Source organism: Lontra canadensis, unplaced genomic scaffold (genome assembly GCF_010015895.1).
Source record: "Lontra canadensis isolate GAN:19392208 unplaced genomic scaffold, GSC_riverotter_1.0 scaffold28, whole genome shotgun sequence".
NCBI classification, from domain to species: domain Eukaryota; kingdom Metazoa; phylum Chordata; class Mammalia; order Carnivora; family Mustelidae; genus Lontra; species Lontra canadensis.
The window spans coordinates 4,958,897-4,977,158 of NW_022631022.1; the positions used below are offsets into that span (position 1 = coordinate 4,958,897).

At 47.7% G+C, this 18,262-nt stretch overlaps 1 protein-coding gene across 5 annotated transcripts in view; it reads left to right on the top strand.

Annotated features, from left to right (window-relative positions):
• Positions 1 to 18,262, top strand: part of DAPK2 (death associated protein kinase 2) — a 118,754-nt gene that overhangs the window by 90,891 nt on the left and 9,601 nt on the right. For 3 of the 5 annotated variants that reach the window (XM_032864751.1, XM_032864749.1, XM_032864750.1), the window contains 6 exons: positions 1,981 to 2,110; positions 7,473 to 7,521; positions 8,310 to 8,336; positions 11,253 to 11,405; positions 12,495 to 12,540; positions 14,073 to 16,673. In XM_032864751.1, coding sequence (XP_032720642.1) covers positions 1,981 to 2,110; positions 7,473 to 7,521; positions 8,310 to 8,336; positions 11,253 to 11,405; positions 12,495 to 12,540; positions 14,073 to 14,681 — 1,014 coding nt within the window. In that variant the 3' untranslated portion in view covers positions 14,682 to 16,673. Of the gene's footprint in view, positions 1 to 1,980; positions 2,111 to 7,472; positions 7,522 to 8,309; positions 8,337 to 11,252; positions 11,406 to 12,494; positions 12,541 to 14,072; positions 16,674 to 18,262 lie in introns of those variants that run through there. The other 2 variants (XM_032864752.1, XM_032864753.1) reach the window with 1 other exon arrangement.

An 18,262-nucleotide genomic window follows, 5' to 3' on the forward strand; every position in this document is an offset into this window, starting at 1 on the left:
AGGACCACCCTCAGCCTGCCAGTCTCTTGTGCTCTGCACTGCAGGGGTCAACAAGCAAAGACCCCAAACCTCCCTCCAGCTGAGGGTCCGGTAGAGGAGCTAGGACAGTGACAGCAAGGACTGTGGGCAAAGGAGAGTGTGACAAATGTCATAACCAAAAGGTTAAAATAAGCACCAAGGCGACTGGGGAGGAGAATTCATTTCTGGGCTGTGTGTGTGGCCGGGGGTGGGGGGCGGTACTCAGTTCCTTCCTTTGAGGAAAGCTTTTAAGACAAGCTGAGTTGAGTTAGACTTAGAAGCCCAGCTAGGATTTTGATGGGCAGATCAAGCAGAAGGGTTTCTAGGTAGCTCAAATAATGTGAGCAAAGGTGGGAAATTCTTCAGGATTTCGAGAAATAGGGACACTTGATTTTCTTAAACATGTATTTATTTATTTACCTTTATTTATTTAAAACTGCTTTATCGAGATAATAAGTCACATACTCTACCACTCACCCATGTAAAGTGTACAGTTTACAAAGTTGTACAACTAACACCGAAATCAATTTTAGAAAATCTTTGTCACTCAAAAAAAAAAAAAAAAAAAGTCCTGTTACCCATTAGTAGTCACTCCCCTTTCCCCCAGTCCCAGGCAACTACTAATCCACTTTCTGTTTCTACGGATTTACCTAGTCAGGGTATTTTGTATCAGTGGAATCCTACCATGCATGGTCTTTTGTGACTGATTGTGTCACTTGGCATTAAGAATTTTTCTTTTCCTTTTTTTAAAGACTTTATTTTTTTCTTTGACAGAGAGAGAGAGAAATAGCACAAGTGGGGGGAGGGACAAAGGGAGAAGGAGAAGCAGACTCCCTCTCAGCAGGGAGCCGGATGTGGGACTCTATCCAAGCACCCTGGGACTGAGCCACCCAGGTGCCCGAGTGGGATGTTTGCAAGATTCATTCGTGTTGAAATATCAATACTTCATTCCTTTTTATTTTTTCTTTGCCTTCATTCCTCTTTATGGTGGAATAGTATACATGGATATACCATATTCACCAGTTGATGGACATTTGTCTTGTTTTCACTTTGAGACTATTATGAATATGCGGCTGTGACATTTGATGTTTTGGTGCGGATGTATGTTTTCAGGACGTTCCACTTGGAATGGAGTCTAAGACTATCATGGTGGGGAGTGGGATGGGACTGGTGAAGCAGAGCGACCTGCTCCCCCACTGTGAACTCTGGGCAGCTGGGTGGGAGTGAGAAGGGTAGGCTCCTGTTCTGTCCTCACGGAGAGCCTATGGCGCGTGAGGCCAGGGCAGGACCATCCCCCTACTGACACGTACCCGCAGGGTTGCATCCGATCTGACAGCTGTTTGTGACACTGGGAATAGCCTGGGCAGCTGGTATTTTCCCTGGAAATCAGGTGCATTTTTTTCCTGTGTCCTGCAGAGGGCCAAAATTAGTTACACACATAGAGAAGTGTGAGCTACACAGTCCAGAGGAGGGGAGTTTGTCAACAGGAAGCTGGCCAGCCAGGGAAAAGAGGTGGTCAGGAAGACAGAGGTTAATAAGCCAAGTGTAAACCGAGGCTAGACTGCGAGGCTCCCACCCCTCCCATCCTCACACAGGGGCAGTGGTTTTGTTTACAGGAAATGCTGCAAGTTTTTCCCTGGCCCCATTTAACAGATCGGGAAACAGAGGTACTGCATTAAAGGATCTGCCATTAAGAGAAAGAAATGGGACCAAAGTTAAGGTCTCCGCTTCTGCTGTGAACAGCAGGTTTGGTGCAACCCAGGCCTTGCCCTCAGCGCTGTGCCTGTTTTTGAGTTCACAGGAAAAGACAAGACACAAAACCAAGAAAGAGTTTGAGTCTTCTAAAAAAGAACACCAAACTCCACCCTAACCCCAAAGTGAAAACACAAAACAGGGCTTTAATTAATGTCTTTTCTTCCTTTCTTTCCTTCCTTCTTTTTTTTTTCTTTTTTTGTTCTCCAGCCAGAAAACATTATGTTGTTAGACAAGAATATTCCCATTCCACACATCAAGCTGATTGACTTTGGCCTGGCTCATGAAATAGAAGATGGAGTTGAATTTAAGAACATTTTTGGGACGCCAGAATTTGTTGGTGAGTTTTAGGCCTGCTTCTCTCCCACCTAGGCATCTGGGATCCAAAGGTAGAGAAAGTCTGGGAACAAACCTCCTGTGTCTAGGGCTGTGGTCTCTAGGCTGAGAGAGGGTGCCTTGGAGACCCTCCCCCTTAGAAATATAATGGGTCGGGAAGGAAATGTCCTGCTGGTTTTCTGGGTAAGGGTCCGGGTGTTGGCTTTGAGCACCCAGTGGGAGGGGGAGGCCAAAAAAGGCCTTTGCAGAGCCAAACTCTCTGTGAGCTGGCCCCACCCCCTGCTCTTCATTGAATTTATTGTGAAGATTTAAAATTAACTTGCCCTCTGGCATTCCCATAAACTCAAGTTTCTCTGGAGCAGCTTTTGATTTCCTGAAAAGGAAAAGGGAAATCATCTGCCAAATGCCAGATCCACCCACTCACCTCTCCTGTGTGCCTGGCCTTTATTCGTGCAGCTGTGTCTTCCCTCTCATTCTCTCAGCCTTGGCTCAGGCCCCAGAAGCCCCCTCATGGGACTGGGACTGTGCAGGTTGGGGGTCCTAGAGAGGCAGCCTTGAAGAGGGGAGAGGAATGAGAATCGAGGACCACTGTCTCTCTCTGCTTTGGGAGATGGAGTGGTCTTGGAAATGGAGGGAGGGCATGGTCTCCCCAAAACCTGGAGGCGGAAACTTCTGACCACAATCTAATCAGGAGGAAAACAGGAAAACAGAATGTGTCAGATCATCCCTTCTGCTGGATTTTCGGGTCACACATGCCAGTGCTACGCTCTTCTAGAAGGGTGCTGTCAAGGACCCAGAGACCCCAGGGTAGGGGAACATTGCTGTGTGCCAGGCACTATGCTGGGGGTCCTACAAACATTATCTCAGTTAATCTTCAAACAACCTCATAAAGCAGATTTAATTATTTTCTCTATCAAATGCTTTGTTCATGGCAAAACAACGAGTAGGTTGTAAAGCTAAGATTCAAATGTAGATACATCTAACATCAAAGCCTGTGCTCTTTTGGTTACACTGGGTTGTCTTTCTAAAAAGATCTTGCCCCCAGGGGGGCGTGCAATTTAGTTGTTGAAATAAGACATCAAACCACCAAGTAACAGTGCTAGAAGGATCTGTTTGGGTCATCAGTTTAACAAGTGTAGAATTGGAAGGCTACGGGATGTCAGTTGAGGTCAACCAATGGTTATTCTTCATCTACTTTATGACAGATGTTTGGTGAGATACTGGGGACACAGTGATGGCAAGGAGGCACACTCAGAATGACACATCCAAGGTCACACAATGAGCTGGTGGCACAATCAACTTGAACCCGGGGCACAAGACAACCATTCTTGAACTTTGTCCAAGATAGCAGTTGCTGTCCTCTATTCACGTGTGTGGTAAAATGCGTATATGTACTTGGTTAAATTCAGACCAAGTGTTAATCAACAGTAAATGGTTCAGCTAGAAATTCAGGGCAAGAGTGGAAGAAGTGACACAAGACAGCATATGATTAATTATAAAGTGAATGATGGAGTTATCTCTGGAAGCCTGTTCAAATAAGATGTCCACTCTGGCAGAGTCAGTGGGATCAGTCATGCCCTTGAGTCAAACAGAGACAAAGGGCTGGTGTTATGGATGAGAGAAGTGTCTGAAGAGGGATGGGGACAGAGTCAGGGTAGAGGAGGAGCACATCCCAGGTTCAGTCGTTTATAGCAGGGCGTAGGGCCAGAATTAGTGCATTTATTGGGGATGGTTCACTGTCCACTCTGGATGGAGTAGGAAGTTCGCATCAGACTAGCCATGTGAGTGGGATATTGACGAGTAGGCCAAACTGTGGAGGGTTTTTTCCACTGCTATGCTGTTAAATGTCTAATAACTGGGTCTCAACACAAAACACAACCCTAATTTATAGCATTTGCCAATTTTAAGCTACCAATTTTAAGCTACCAATTTTAACCGGTCACTGAATTCAGAGTTGGAAAAAGATGCCCACAGTTGACTCTGGTGAGCCCATATGACCCAGCTCTAGCCCAGAAATGGTTTTGTTTGTACCTTACAGATATATAGGGTGATTTTTCTAGGTCCGTGTCCAAATTAGAATGACTTTCTTTACTTAGGACTCCTGAGAAGTAAGGTTATAATCACTTGTCCTCCTCCCGCCATTCCTTTGAAATTTGAACCTGAGACACAGTGTTGAAAAGTAACTAGTCAGCCTCTAGGAGTGTAGTGGATCCAGTCTTCCAAAAGCCTTCCTGCTACAAAACTGGATTCTTGAGGAAAATATTCTTTTTAAGGAAATTCTGGACTCATAGCAAATAAGAGAAGTGTTTAAGTGTAGTAACTCCTCCAGCACAACTAACCCCACCTCCAAAGCCAGTGAAATGAACTTAGAGCTGGGTCTGGGAGCCAAAGAGGAATTCAGTAGGAGGACCTCTCCCAAAGGTGCTTATCAGCATTTCAATGAGAGACCAGCAAGACTTAGACATCTGAGGACATAAGATACTGAGATTATCACGGGTTGACTATAAAATAAATGGAATGTATATAGAAATAAAAGAAACACAAGAATGAGCAACAAGAGGCTGTCAAAAATGAACAGGCAAATTCTAGAAAGAACCAGATAGAAATTTGAGAGATTTAACATATACTCCTAGAAATTTAAAATTCAGTGAATGAGTTACACAGAAGGTTTACACTGCTAAAGAGAAAATTGAAGAATTGAAAGGCAGAGCTGAAAAATAATTAACTACAATACCACCAAAGGACAAAGACATGAAAATATGAAATAGAGGACAAGTGTAAGAGGGTAAAAATGGAAAGCTTAACTAACATAGGTCTGTTTGGAATCCCAGAGGAGGGAATGAAGACAAAAGAGGAGCAGCATTTGAAGAAAATGGCTGAGAATTTCCAGAAGTGTTGTAAAATCATGCACGCCCAGCTACAGAAAGGACAATGTATATCGAACAGAAAACAATAAAAATAAATCCATTATAGTTATACTATAGTTGACATTACAGTTAAACTATAAGGTACCAAAGACAAAGAGATCTTAAAAGCAGCCAGAGAGAAAAGACAGATCACCAATCAATCAATCAATCAATCAATACAAATTTTAAAAAAATTAGACTGACAGCATACTTCTCAAAACAACAATGGAAACCAATGTCCAATAGAATATTATCTTCCAAGAACTGAGGAAAAATTTAAAAAAAACAGTAATTAGGGAGCATCTCTTTACTTGCTAGATGGGATGCTGATTGATTCATGAATTGCTTAATAAAGTCAATTACATACTCAAAAAAAAAAAAAAAGGACCCCTAACTGCATACCCAGGAATGTTATATTTCAAGAAAGAGGGTAAATGATTCAGACAAAACACAGCAAAAAACAAAAAATCAAAAGTGAACAACAAGAAAGACAAACCATGAAATAATTAACCACCAACAAGCATGTATTAATGGAACTACCAAAGATGTGCTTGTGAATTAATGACCTTTTGAGGGAAAGTCTCAATGCAAGAAGTAATAGGAGCAAAGAAATGAGTAAACATTGGACAAATATAAACATTTTCTGTTTAAAATAATGATGATGTTTGTGGGGTTAAAAAAAGAACTAAAAATGGAAGAAAATTATGTTAGGACAGAGGGCTTAAATGAGTGTTTTAAGGTTCTTGTATTGTTAGAAGAAGGTCAAAACACTGCTTTATGTTAGAATTTGTTAGATAGCCATCCCAAAGTCTCAAGGGTGGCCATTACAAAAATGTAAGTAGAGGAAGAAACAATAGGAAAATTAATTTAAAAAACTATCAAAGAAAAAAAAAACAAGAAAGAAGAAGAAAAGCACAGAAGAAAATGGACCAATAAAAGCACACAGAGGACAGAATTGAGTGTATATGCATATCAAGCAGACAAGCCTGGAAAGTGAGTTGTGTTTCTCAAACTCTCTGTGGTGAAAGACTGAAAAAAAAAAAAAATGTTTTCAATCTGTCCGGGACTGCTTTTTCAGTAAGATACTGGAAAAATAAACCCCTAGAAAAATTATCACAATTTGAATGTCATGGCAACGTCAAGTTGCTCTGTGGGTTTCTAAATGCTTACTCCCAATTTTTGTACCACTGTGTCTGGACCAGTGACTGTCTTCAGACTGCCCCTTGAATCACTGTCCGAGAGGAAGTCTTTCGTGTTTGTGAGGCGACGTGTGCAAAAAGTTCATAACAGTGTTGTTCTGATGAGAAAAGAAGTGGAAACCATCCAAATGATCACTGAGGAGAAGACGCTATATGTTCGCACAGTGGACTACTACATAGCAGTGAAAAAGAAAGACCACGGATGAACCCTGAATGAACGCTAGAAGCATAATGTTAGGTTGGGGGGGCAGGTGACTACATCATATCCAGTAAGACATCATTTTTAAGAAGCTAACAAATAAGCAGAGCCAGAAAAGTGTTTCCTTGTGTCTTGAAGTAGAGTGGTGGGAAGGTGGGCACACCCCATAGATGCCATGGGTTTGCTGTTGTTCTAGATGAACAAACGTAGCCTTTCCTGCTCTCTCCCTTTTTTCCATTATGATCAGACAGGCTCAGCCCTTCTCTCTTCTCTAGCTACTCACCTCTCTTTCTCCTCCATTTCATGGCCAAGCTTTTTTTTATGGTGTCATCTACACTCTTATCTCGACGTCTACCATCCCATCACTCTCTAGACACTACTCACTTTCCAAGTGCTCGTGTGTTTGACCTTCACGCAGCACTCGGCCCTCTTCTGCGGTGGGTAGAATCTTCTTTCCTAGACGCTGCACCCACTCCTGGTCACCACATCATCCACGTATCTCCTGTTTCCACCTGTACAATGACTTCAGATTTGACGGCTCTGCCTCCCTCTCCTGTTCCCAGGACATCTTTGTCTGGATGTCCCTGGGGCACCTCAGGCTCATTATCTCATTGGCCCCAGAATGTCTTCATTCTCCTCAGTAGGGAGGTACCCCTCTTTCAGACCAGACTCAGGGATTTGGATTCCCTTTCTGCCTTCTTTTCTTCATTATCACCTTCCAGTGCTGACCTGCCTGGTTTCCACCAGAGAGTTCTGGAGCAGGCCTTGTTGCTAGGCCCCATTTCCCCTTCCTGCATCTTCCTCACGCTACCCTGCGCTTCCTCTTCAGGGTGTTCCTCTCCACCAGCATCAAGGCCTCTGTGTAAGAGCTTCCCACCAGAATAACAGGCAACTTCAATTCTCAAGATTCTTAGACCCAGAATTATCTCCATCTGTTGCTCTGATTTTTCCTTAGTGAGGATTCAGGAGGGAGACATTTGTCACCAAACACCCTAAAATTCTCTCTAGCATTATCTTCTCATCTTCATTCTCCTGCTGATTCTTCAATCTGGCTTCTTTCAGCTCCAGAAATTGTGAACTACGAGCCCCTGGGACTGGAGGCTGACATGTGGTAAGTTGTGCAGGCCACCTAAGTGCCTTAGGGATTCTTTCAAGGTCAGCAGGCCTCAGACCCCGGCTCTGGCTGACATCCCCCTCGACCATGAAAACCCCTTTCTCCACACATTCAGAGCCTCTGGCTGCTCCATGTGTGCTGGACCCACGGCCCTGGCAGCTGGAGGCAGCCAGGCCCAGACCTGAGGCCACTTAGAACATGGCCGAGGCAGGGACAAGGGGAGAGGCGAGGCTGCAGGTGCAGGCTCAGCCCTGAGGCCTGGCGTAGTCATTATAAAGAAATAGTAACAATAGCTCATTCTGTTAATCAACCAAGTGACTGCCCAGAGCCTCTTAGGCTCTAACCACGGTGTGGGGCCCAGGGCTACTGTAGAGGATTTTCTGCACAGACAGAACTCATTTCACTCAACAGTGCCTGATAGGGGCCAAGTACCTTGATTGCCTGGTTTTCTAAAATCCTTCCAGAGTTTTGTGAGGTAGTTATTATGCTCCTTTTATGAGGAGAAAGAGGCTCAGAGACGATAAGGGACTTACCCAGTCACAGCCTGCCAGTTCAGGAGTCTGAACTTGGGTCCTTAGCCTGAATGTCCAGAGCTCAGTGACTCCACACACATCCCAGGCTGCTGCTGAAGAGTGGGACTGAGAGGGCCATGGACTTGAGATGGCATCTTTAGGCCTCCATGAAGGGGCAGGTGACCACATCCCCTGGGGACCGTGCAGGGGAGTCCCTTGCTGGGCTGGGGTCAGAGCCGCATGGCTCTGACTGGCCTGTTCTTTGTTTTGCAGGAGCATAGGCGTCATCACCTACATCCTGTAAGTATCTCTGATGCCGGGACCCCGACCTCGCTTGGATCGAGGGGACCAGGGAGGACTCAGAGAGGGACAGGCAGACAGGCAGACTGAATTTAATGATTTTCCCCATTTACTCATTTATTTTGAGCCAGATGTGTTCGATCCCCACCTCACACCTCGTGGTCTGTGCTCTCAGCTCCGATTCAGATGCTTGGCCCCAGCGTGGAGGCTGAGCCTTGTCCCTATCTCCACTGCCTCCCAGCATCCCCCGCTCGGCCTCACCCGGGCTGCATGTCCGTGAGAAAGTCAGCTTTCACCCAGAAGCCTTGGTCCAGCCCTCTGGCGGCCATGCCTTCCCTGACCCCGAGTCTTTCTCCCCGGTCTCCCCTGCCTTCCCCGGCTCTCACAGCCTCTCTCGTTTCTCCCCAGAGCCTCATTCCCAGCCCCAAAGTATGAAGTTGCTCAAGCAGTCATTTCCTGTGTAGCCCACATGCAGGGAACCTGCCACTTTCGATCTGTGTGGCCTTGGGCAGATACTTAACCTCTGGTCCTGTTTTCCTCCTCAGGAAAATAGGAATCTCAAACTTCCTGCCTGCGGGTGTGCTGTGCGGGTTAAGGAAGCGGACACATGCAAACTCCCCGGGCAGCTCTGGCTGATTAGTAGGTCTTCATTCCAGCGGGGCTTTCCCACACTTTGCCCCTGACCACGCACCTGGGACGTGCTATTTTTAGGGCACACTGGGTCAGAGTCTAGCGGCTGCCAGAGGTGATGTGGGGGCGTTAGCATCCAGAACCCCTGTCCACCAGTTCTCTGACTTTTCCAGCAGCCCACAGACTGGGAGCTCTGTACAATGTGGAGGGTCGCGATCCTGGCTGCACATTAGACCTTGTAATACCTACCACTGCCCTCAACCCCCTGCAGAGCTATTACATCAGAATTGCTAGGGATGGGGTCTGGGCATCAGTATTTTTTAATCAGGTTTTTTTTTAAAGGTTTATTTATTTCTCTTTAGAGAGAGACAGAGAGAGCACAAGTGGGGGAAGGGAGGGTAGAGGAGGAGGAGAGAGACTCAAGCAGACTCCCAGCTGAGCACAGAGCCCCACACAAGGCTCCATCCCAGGACCCCGAGATAATCACCTGAGCCGAAATCCAGAGTCAGACACTTAATGGACTGAGCCACCCAGGAGTCCCTAGGGATCAGTATTTTTGAAAAGCCCCAGAGGAACTGGACACAGAGGAGAACTGGATCCATTGCTCCATGTTTCCAGATTCTGCGCAGCTCTTGAAACCTTGATTTTTTTTTTTCAAAACTCTGATTTCCATACTGAAATATTGAGGAATTTGAGTGTGTACCAGGCACATAGCCTTCTTGCAGCTCATTTGAGTCCCACACAGTTTCTTGTTTCTTGGGTGCCTGCTCCATGGTGGGCTCTGGGCCAGGCACTCAGGATGCTGCCATGAAGGAGGTCTGCCCTGCTTGCCTGGAGCTTCCCGTGTCGGGAGAGACACCACACAGCTAAGTCGCACTCAGTGGGACCAAAGTCACTCTGGGTGTATGAACACGCCTCTGTGAGACATAGCTGGGAGAGGCACTGGTTTGCTGGGGCTGTGGAAGATTTAATGAGGGAGAGACAGATTCATTTGAGCTGGGCTATACAGAATGAGATTAATTCTCCAGGTGGAAAGGGAGGGAAGGGCTGTCTGCTGAGGAAGGAAACAGTGTGCCTGGTAAGTGTGGTGAAGTGTACTGAGGAGGTGGTAGGGACTAACTTCTGATGTCCTGTTCAGGAGTTTAGATGTGATCCTGTAGAAAATGGGGAGACATAGAAGGTTCTTTGTGTTCAAAGACAGAAATCATGGCCACTGATTCCAGAGCACTTAGTATGGGCAAGACTGCCTGGAGCATTGTCAGCGTATTATTTATTCTTTGTAACAATCATGTGAAGTGGAGGCTTTTATTTTCTTCATTTTATGGAGAAGGAAACTGCAGCACAGAGAGGTTGTATAACTTACCTAGGTTCACATAGCTATTGAGTAGTGGAGCTGAGATTCAAATCCAGGTCTGGAATAGCAAAATTTTCCCAGTGCACCTTGCTGCCATTGTGCCAAGAAAGTGACAGTGGGGATAGGGATGGCCTTCAGGAAATATTTAGTAGGTAAAACCAATAAGAGTTTGAGGCTGGTTAGATGTGGTGAGGAAAGGGATGGGCGGGTCAGAGGTGAGCCCTGTGTTCTAGCTTGGGAGTATCTGTGGAGTGACATCATTCATCAAGGCAGGGAGCTCATGGAGGGAGCTTAGGGCACAGTGACAATGACACATCTAGGGAGACATATCCCATAAGCTGGAATATGAGTCAGGAAACAGTAGATTTGGGAGTCACTATCTGAATGACACATTCTTGACAAACCCTGCAGAGGAACCTCACATACCCTTCCCGCCCTAATGGCCCATCTGTTTCCACACCTCTCAGGCTTGGCTCAGGCTGCTCCCTTAGTCTAGAAGACTTCATCTCCCCTGACTGCTGACAACCTCTTCATTCTTCAAGACACAGCTGATACTAATGTCAGCTCCGCCGTGGAGCCTGCACTGGGTGTCCCCTCTGTCCTGTGCTCCCCCCAGACCTTCGTCTGGTCTTCTGTTATATTCTGTTTTATTCTGTTGAGATTATGAAGAGTCTTCGCTGTGTTTTCTCCCCTCCTCTTCCAAGTTCCTGGGACACATTTCTATCACGTACTTACTGGGAGCTCCATGAAGTAGATTGAGTCGGACTCAGTTAGTCGAGAAAGTGCTGACTGGCTGCCCAGAGGGGGCAGCTGATGCCTCCGGCAGTTTCCCATCCCCATGCAATAGTATGAGTCAGGGTTCCCTCACTCCCTCAGCCCTGACTCCCTCTACTCACCTACAGTAGTCACACATTCCCTCTCTCTGTATTCAGACTAAGTGGAGCATCTCCTTTCCTGGGAGACACGAAGCAGGAAACGCTAGCAAATATCACAGCCGTGAGTTATGACTTTGACGAGGAATTCTTCGGCCAGACCAGCGAGCTGGCCAAGGACTTCATTCGGAAGCTTCTGGTTAAAGAGACCCGGTAAGATAACAGAGAAAGGCATGGGTTTCTGAGGTACTGATCTTCTCCTGTCCCCTCTCCTGAAGACATGTCAGTCTGTCCCTACTTTGCCACGGGCTGCCACATTCACCACCGTTGTCTAATCTGGGCAAGTGCTGAGAAGCGTGGATTAGCTGAGACTTGGCATTCATCTTGCTTGCTCAGGTCTTTCTGCTTTCTTTCCTGCCAAAATACAAATAAGTCTGTGTGCGTGTGTGTGTGTGTGTGTGTGTGTGTGTGTGTGTGTGTGTGTGCATGCACGTACACACATGTGTTTGGAAGTCAGCCTGCATTTCTCTAGGGCACATTATGTTTTCCAGTCTGTCCCAAAGGCACCTAGAACTAGGATTTGAAAAAGGAAGTGGCAGAGTTTCTAAACCAATCCAGATGGGAGTTGGGGGGGGAGGCGGACTCAGAGGTGTCAGTAAGTGGGAAAATAGGAGACATGCTAATCCTACCCCTTCTTAGGGCCTAGGGAGAGCCCTGTAGCTACAGAGTCAAAGCAGGAGGTGGGCAGGGAATGGTAAGATGCTGGGTACCCAGAGCATGGACTAGATGGGACAGGAATGAGATCTACAGATTCTAGAAGGCCATGTCCTCTTGGTCCCACAGACTTCAGAGAGAGCCAGAATGGGGTCCTCAAAAGAGTAGGGTCCTGGTTTCCCCATCGAATGGCAGTGCTAGTTCAGATCCCTACCAGAGCAGGGAAGGGCTGAGAAGGGATCTGAGAAGCAAATAGAATAGCACAGAGGCTTAGTGGTCTGTGTAGAACTCAGCTCACAAGAGCACTTGTGAGTCTCATAGAGTGTGTTGTTAGGCCCTTTGAGTTTGCGGCCAAAGATGAGGGTTTATATACTGTCACTCTACGGAGGGGGTCTGCCTGGACCACTTTGTCTGGAATGCAGGGAGTTCAACCAGTTCCCCAACCAGCTCTGCGTTCCTCATCATTCTGGTTCAATGGCAGTGGTCAAAGAATGCCACAGGGCTGGTCTAACAAAGAGTGAAGATGGAGACCGTTGCTCTCAGCTTCTGTCCTCCTGGATCGTCACTGTTTTCTGATCCTCATTGCAGGAAACGGCTCACAATCCAAGAGGCTCTCCGACACCCCTGGATCACGGTAAGGGCATGGTGTGGAGTGCCAGTCAGGAGGAGGTCCGCAATCCATCGCCAGGGCCAGGTGGGGTGGCCAGATGCAGAGGGCCCATGGGAAGACCTTTGCTAGAAACACCCACCCTTGGGCATAGATAGAGGAAAGCCAGGCAGGGGTGCTAAATAGTCTGGGTTTGCTCAAATAGGTTCATAGGTTTAAGTTAATATTTCACAAGTTCGGGTGACTTATGAAATGAAGCCTTCACAAACCTCCCTTGAAACACTTTATCTTTGGGGCTGTCTTACAAAGTGTGCTTTCTTGGAGGACATGTCACTGTCATTCTCAAAGCAGAAATCAGGACTCCCAAGTTGTAGAGAGAAAGCAAAGACAATTAGAAACCTCAATTCTGTAACCAAACCTCTTTCTTTCTGACTTTCGGGGCTCTGAGTAAAGGATGACATGCTGACCAGTCAGCCAGCTTTCTCCTGCGCCTTGAAACCTTAGGGGACAGGGCTCGGAGATGGCAGCCTAGTGTGGAGGACAGGCAGTCATCCTCAGTGCAAGGCTGTTCCCTCTGGGGAGGTGGGGGCGCGAAGGTGACGCCCCACCTAACCTGTGTTGTAACTGGCCTTCCAGCCACTAGTCTGGGGAGGGTCTTGCTTTCTAGGCACATTACAGTAAAATACTAGTTAAAAGCACTTTGCCCAGGAATGTCTGACTGGCTCAGGTATAGAGCATGTGACTCTTGACCTTGGGTTTGGGAGTTCAAGCCTTCAAGCCCCACACTGGGTGTAGAGATTACTTATAAAAACAAACAAACAAACAAACAAACAAACAAAAAAACCCCACTTTGTTGGGGTGCAAATCAGGAGACCAGGATTATGGCCCTACTTCTGCCAACTGATGAGATGCGCACTCCCTGGGCATCACCAGATGTCCCACTCATCTGGATCTCAAGGAGAGGCTAGGATGATCTGAGCAAGCAGACGGGCAAGGGTAGGTCCTGTGGAAGATGGAGGTCAGGGAGGGCTGGAATGCTTTGGAGTAGGTTCATCTGCCCATTAAAGGATGGGGAAGGCCAAGGGCCCTCTAGGTTTGGAGTGGGCCCTGAGCCCAGAGTGAGAAAGTTCCTCGGGCTTAGTGTACCAAGTTGCTGAGACCCAGCATGCCAGCCAGCCCTGAAGGAGCGCAGTCCCTCAGCCTCCCTCAGTCAGCCATGGCCTTGTCTGCTCCTGCCTTTGAGCGGATGCCTGCAGAGTTCTGACTATCACCTGCTTGTCTGTGTGAGCTCCCTCAATGCTATGTGTGTGGAGACCTTCTCTAATGGCCATAGATCCCTGTCCCCCCAGCCCTGAGGTGAGCATGTGGGCAGCACCCCTGTGGTCTTGAATCTTTGTCATTGTCCGTGGGGATGCTCATCCCACCGTGGTCCTCCCTGTGGCCTGATGCATGCAGCAAATGACTACAAGGCTGCTTGTGTGCCTTCTGCCTGCACCTTGAACTGCCCTTTGGATTGGGCATCAACTTAATTCTGGCTGTTCTATCCAAACACCCACTAGTCCAAAGGAGAAGTCAGAGCCCAGGAACAGCAGAAGACAGAGCCCACCCAGCTGAAGACCAAGCGCCTGAGAGAGTACACCCTCAAATGCCACTCGAGCATGCCCCCCAATAACACATACGTCAACTTCGAGCGTTTCGCCCGTGTAGTAGAGGACGTGGCACAGGTCGACCAGGGCTGCCATACCCTGGCAGGGACCCACAACACCATCCAGGATGACGTGGAGGCCCTAGTCTCCATATACAACGAGAAGGAAGCTTGGTACCGAGAGGAGAGCGAGAATGCCCGGCACGACCTATCCCAGCTCAAGTATGAGTTCCGCAAAGTGGAGTCCTTGAAGAAGCTCCTTCGAGAAGACCTCCAGGCCACAGGGGCCGGCCTCGGAAGCATGGCCAGGAAATTGGACCATCTTCAGACACAGTTTGAAGCTTTAAGGCAGGAGCTCTCAGCAGACCTACAGTGGATCCAGGAACTGGCAGGCAGCTTCCAGCTGGAGGATAAGAACACAGATGGCCTGGGCTCCATGTTCCACAGGGATACCAGGGAGTCCCTAGTGGGGCTGCTCGACAGATCAGCCGGCAAGGAAGCCTTGGCCAGCCTGAAGCCCTGAGTACCAGAATCTAGTCCGTGATGCATCCCGGAGGATTTGCAGAAGCATGCCTCTGAGCACCCTGCCAGGATGTCAGCTAGAATTAGCCCTCTGGGTGTGTGTCTGTAGCAGAGCCTTCCACCCCCTTCACAAGATCCAGAATCAGGAAGGTGCTAGCTAGTTATTCCTTTTGCACCTCCTCTCACCAGCCTGGATTTCTGGAAGGGTGGCTGGCAGAGAGGCCAGGCTGTTGAAACAATTGCGAGTCAATACCCCTCCGCAATGGAGGGAGGATGGCTGGCCCTAGGGGGATGCTCGAGAATTGATTTGTGATCTTGGATTCATTCGCATCTCACTTCCCACCTCTGTGCCTTAGGGACTGCAGACCTTGAGGAATCTTTGCCTTAACTTAGGGATAACAATAAGCCAGTGTGCTGCTTTCCTGCTATGGAAGGAGGGATTTAAAATGCATGGAGAAAATATTACCTTTTACTGGCACTGACTTTTCACTTAGGAGCACTTACGTCTTTGATGTTTAAAAGAACTCTGTGAGCAGGAAGGTGGGTGGTAGTAGCATTGTTGTTACTATTGTTTCCACGTAACTGTGAGGAAATTGATACAGAGAGGGAAAGTGACATCCTCAAGGTCTTTCATAGCTGGTTGATACAGGAAGACAGACCCTCAGATGAGGTCTATGGGAAGCAATAGTGAGACTTTGCTGTAAGTGTCCACCTTCACAGTAATGTTCAGCTCCAGAGGTAAAGTTAACAACTTCATCTAGTTCATGTATTCTGCCCGGTAGAGTAGAATGCCCCATACCTTTAGATGATTGTCCCAAGAAGTGGGTCCTGAAGGGTGCTGTTTGCTGTTCCCATCCAGCCCTGTCCCTGTCTGCAGATCAGTGTGCCAAGCAGGAGGCAAGGGGCAGCATCTCCCCCTTCCCCCCTTTCCCCCTTCTGGCCAAAGGTCCCAACCTTGTTTTAGGAATGAAGACCAAAAGCAATCGACAAGAAGGTCCCTTTTCTTATGTACTTAGGGCATTGGGGCCCTGAAAGGGCTGAGAAACTCTGAGAGTTTAAGATTGGGAAGCACAAGCTCAGGGGTCCCCTCTTGACCCCAAGCTTTGAGCACACCTCCCTGAGGACTGTGTGAGGTCATCTCCCTGGAGGAGCCGGTCAGCCAGCTTATAGGGACAGAGCGTGGTGGAGTGTGGGCCCAGCACTGGGCTAGAAGCTTGGGGGTGAGGGACCAGATGGTATCATTTCAAAGTGACTTTACAGACTCACAAAACACCCTTGTCAGATAGGCAGGATAAGTGTTATTCCCAATTTGGAGATATGGAAACAGAGAGGTTGACTTGCCCAAGGCCACAGTCAGTGGGAACCGCCCCCGGCTCCAGGAGTTTACTCTCTGCTTCCAGAGCAGAGATGCCCAGGGTCACCCAAGCATCTATTGACAAATAATGTTTGAGCACGTGCCAACTGCCAGTCACTTGGTTGGCACTGGGGTTACAATGTTGAGTAAAAACAGGCTCGTCTCCTGCCTTCATGGAGTTCACAGTCAGGTAAAGGATTCCCACATTAATCAAGAACATTCTACAAGTGCAAGACTGCATGTGGAACACATGCTATGAAAGAAATGTGCGTAGCCAGTAGTGGGGTTTGATCTAGTTGGGGAAGGCCTCCCTGAGGTGGTGATGCTGGAGGCGAGGTCTGGGGAGCAAAACAGGGAGAAAGAAGTTTCCTGACAACAGAGCTGTCAGGGCCAGGGCTCGGTGGTGGAGAGGGCATGGAAGCTGGAAGGGAGAGGATAGGGTGGGTAGATGGTGTAGATGTGGCTGGAGAGAAGGCATGACCAGTAGTACTTTGCCAGATTTAAGAGCTCTGCCTTCGTCCTAAGAGTCTTGGGGATCCATGATGGATGCCAGGCTAGTCAACAGCCTGCAGAGCTGGGTGGGGGAGGGGATGGCCAATAGTGGCACAGAGGGCAAGTGGTTTGGGGCGAGACATGAGATTTTTGACCCCATGCAAACCTACCTCTGTTTCCATTATCATGCTAGATCATTTCAAATATCACATATAATATTTATAACAGAAACAGTTTCCATCAAATGTAAGAAACCATATTTTCATCAAATATACGATGCATTGTTATTTTACATACCAAAAATAAGAAAGAAAAAAGCCAGGTGTGATAGGAGACCGCCTGACCTCCCCACCAAAGCCGGGACACCCTCCCTGAGAGGGCAAGCAGAAATAAAGCCATCGTGCAAAAAGGGAAAGCAAGGAAATGTGTGTTTCATTCTTTTTTGTTTTTTTTTTTTTAAGATTTTATTTATTTGACAGACAGAGATCGCAAGTAGGCAGAGAGACAGGCAGAGAGAGAGAAGGAAGCAGGCTCCCTGCTGAGCAGAGAGCCCGATGCGGGGCTCGATCTCAGGACCCTGAGATCATGACCTGAGCCGAAGGCAGAGGCTTTAACCCACTGAGCCACCCAGGCACCCCCGTGTGTTTCATTCTTAATGCTAGAGAAGAAGAGCCCAGATGGGTGGTCCTCGCGTAGGGGTACTTTCTGTATTTGCCCAATCGGTGTGATCTGAATGAACCTCAAGCAGAGAATTTGATGTCACATGGTCTGAGGTTGGGGGACCCCTGAGGTCTGGCAGAAGCGGTGTGGTTATCTCCTGGAACAGCTGCCTTCACTTCGGACCGACAGTAATGATATGATGCCATTGGTTTGAAGAGAAATCCTGATTTCGGAGACGCAAAAGTGTGTATTTGGAATCAGTGGAAGATAGCAAAGCCCTGTTTCCTGTGGCTTACCTGGGAGACTGGGTACAAGTGACCTGTCTCCAGTCTCTCCAAGAACTTATTTGCCCTGTCTTGAGATGTAATGCACTCATTTTCCGTAAGATAAGACACTACAACTATAAAAAGGTCCCTTTGGCCATGTCAATAGACCTTGACCTCATACAACCAGATTTGCTAAGGAAAGTAAGTCCCCAGTTGAGTAACTCAGGTTAAACTTCCTTGTGAAGGTCGACATAAAATGCACTAAAGGAGTAAGGCGTTGATGCTGATTTGAATGAAGGAGACTGGGAACAGGGAGGGAAAAGTAGTTAGTCCAGAATCGTGGCATCGGCCACTCACTGCTCGTGCTGGGAGGTACTGAGTGGCCAACCACCAGACATCCTCATTTCACAGCATATGACAGAACAAGACCTGGCTGGAGTCAGCCAGCTGGTCATCTGCAGACTGGAGTCAGAACTATAAGTGGTTTTCCTCACAGTCGTGGAATTGTCCTCTCTCGGTTCATGTCTGGTCATTGGTAGCTATTTATTATTTAGGTGTTTTATAAGCAGACCCTTCTCTGTAACTAAGAGCTTGTAAACACAAATCGAAATGACCTGAGAAATGCCCCCAAGTCTTTCAGGGAAATGAGAGGGGACTGTGACCTTCCTCTGTCACCTGGCCAGTCTGACTCCTATCGCCCTTTGGCATCAGAACTTGATGCCAAGGGGAGAGGCCAAGGAGTATGGTGGAACGCCCAGCCAGAGGAGACCCGGGGTTCCCTGCCACCTGGGCATAGCTGGCGTTTTAACA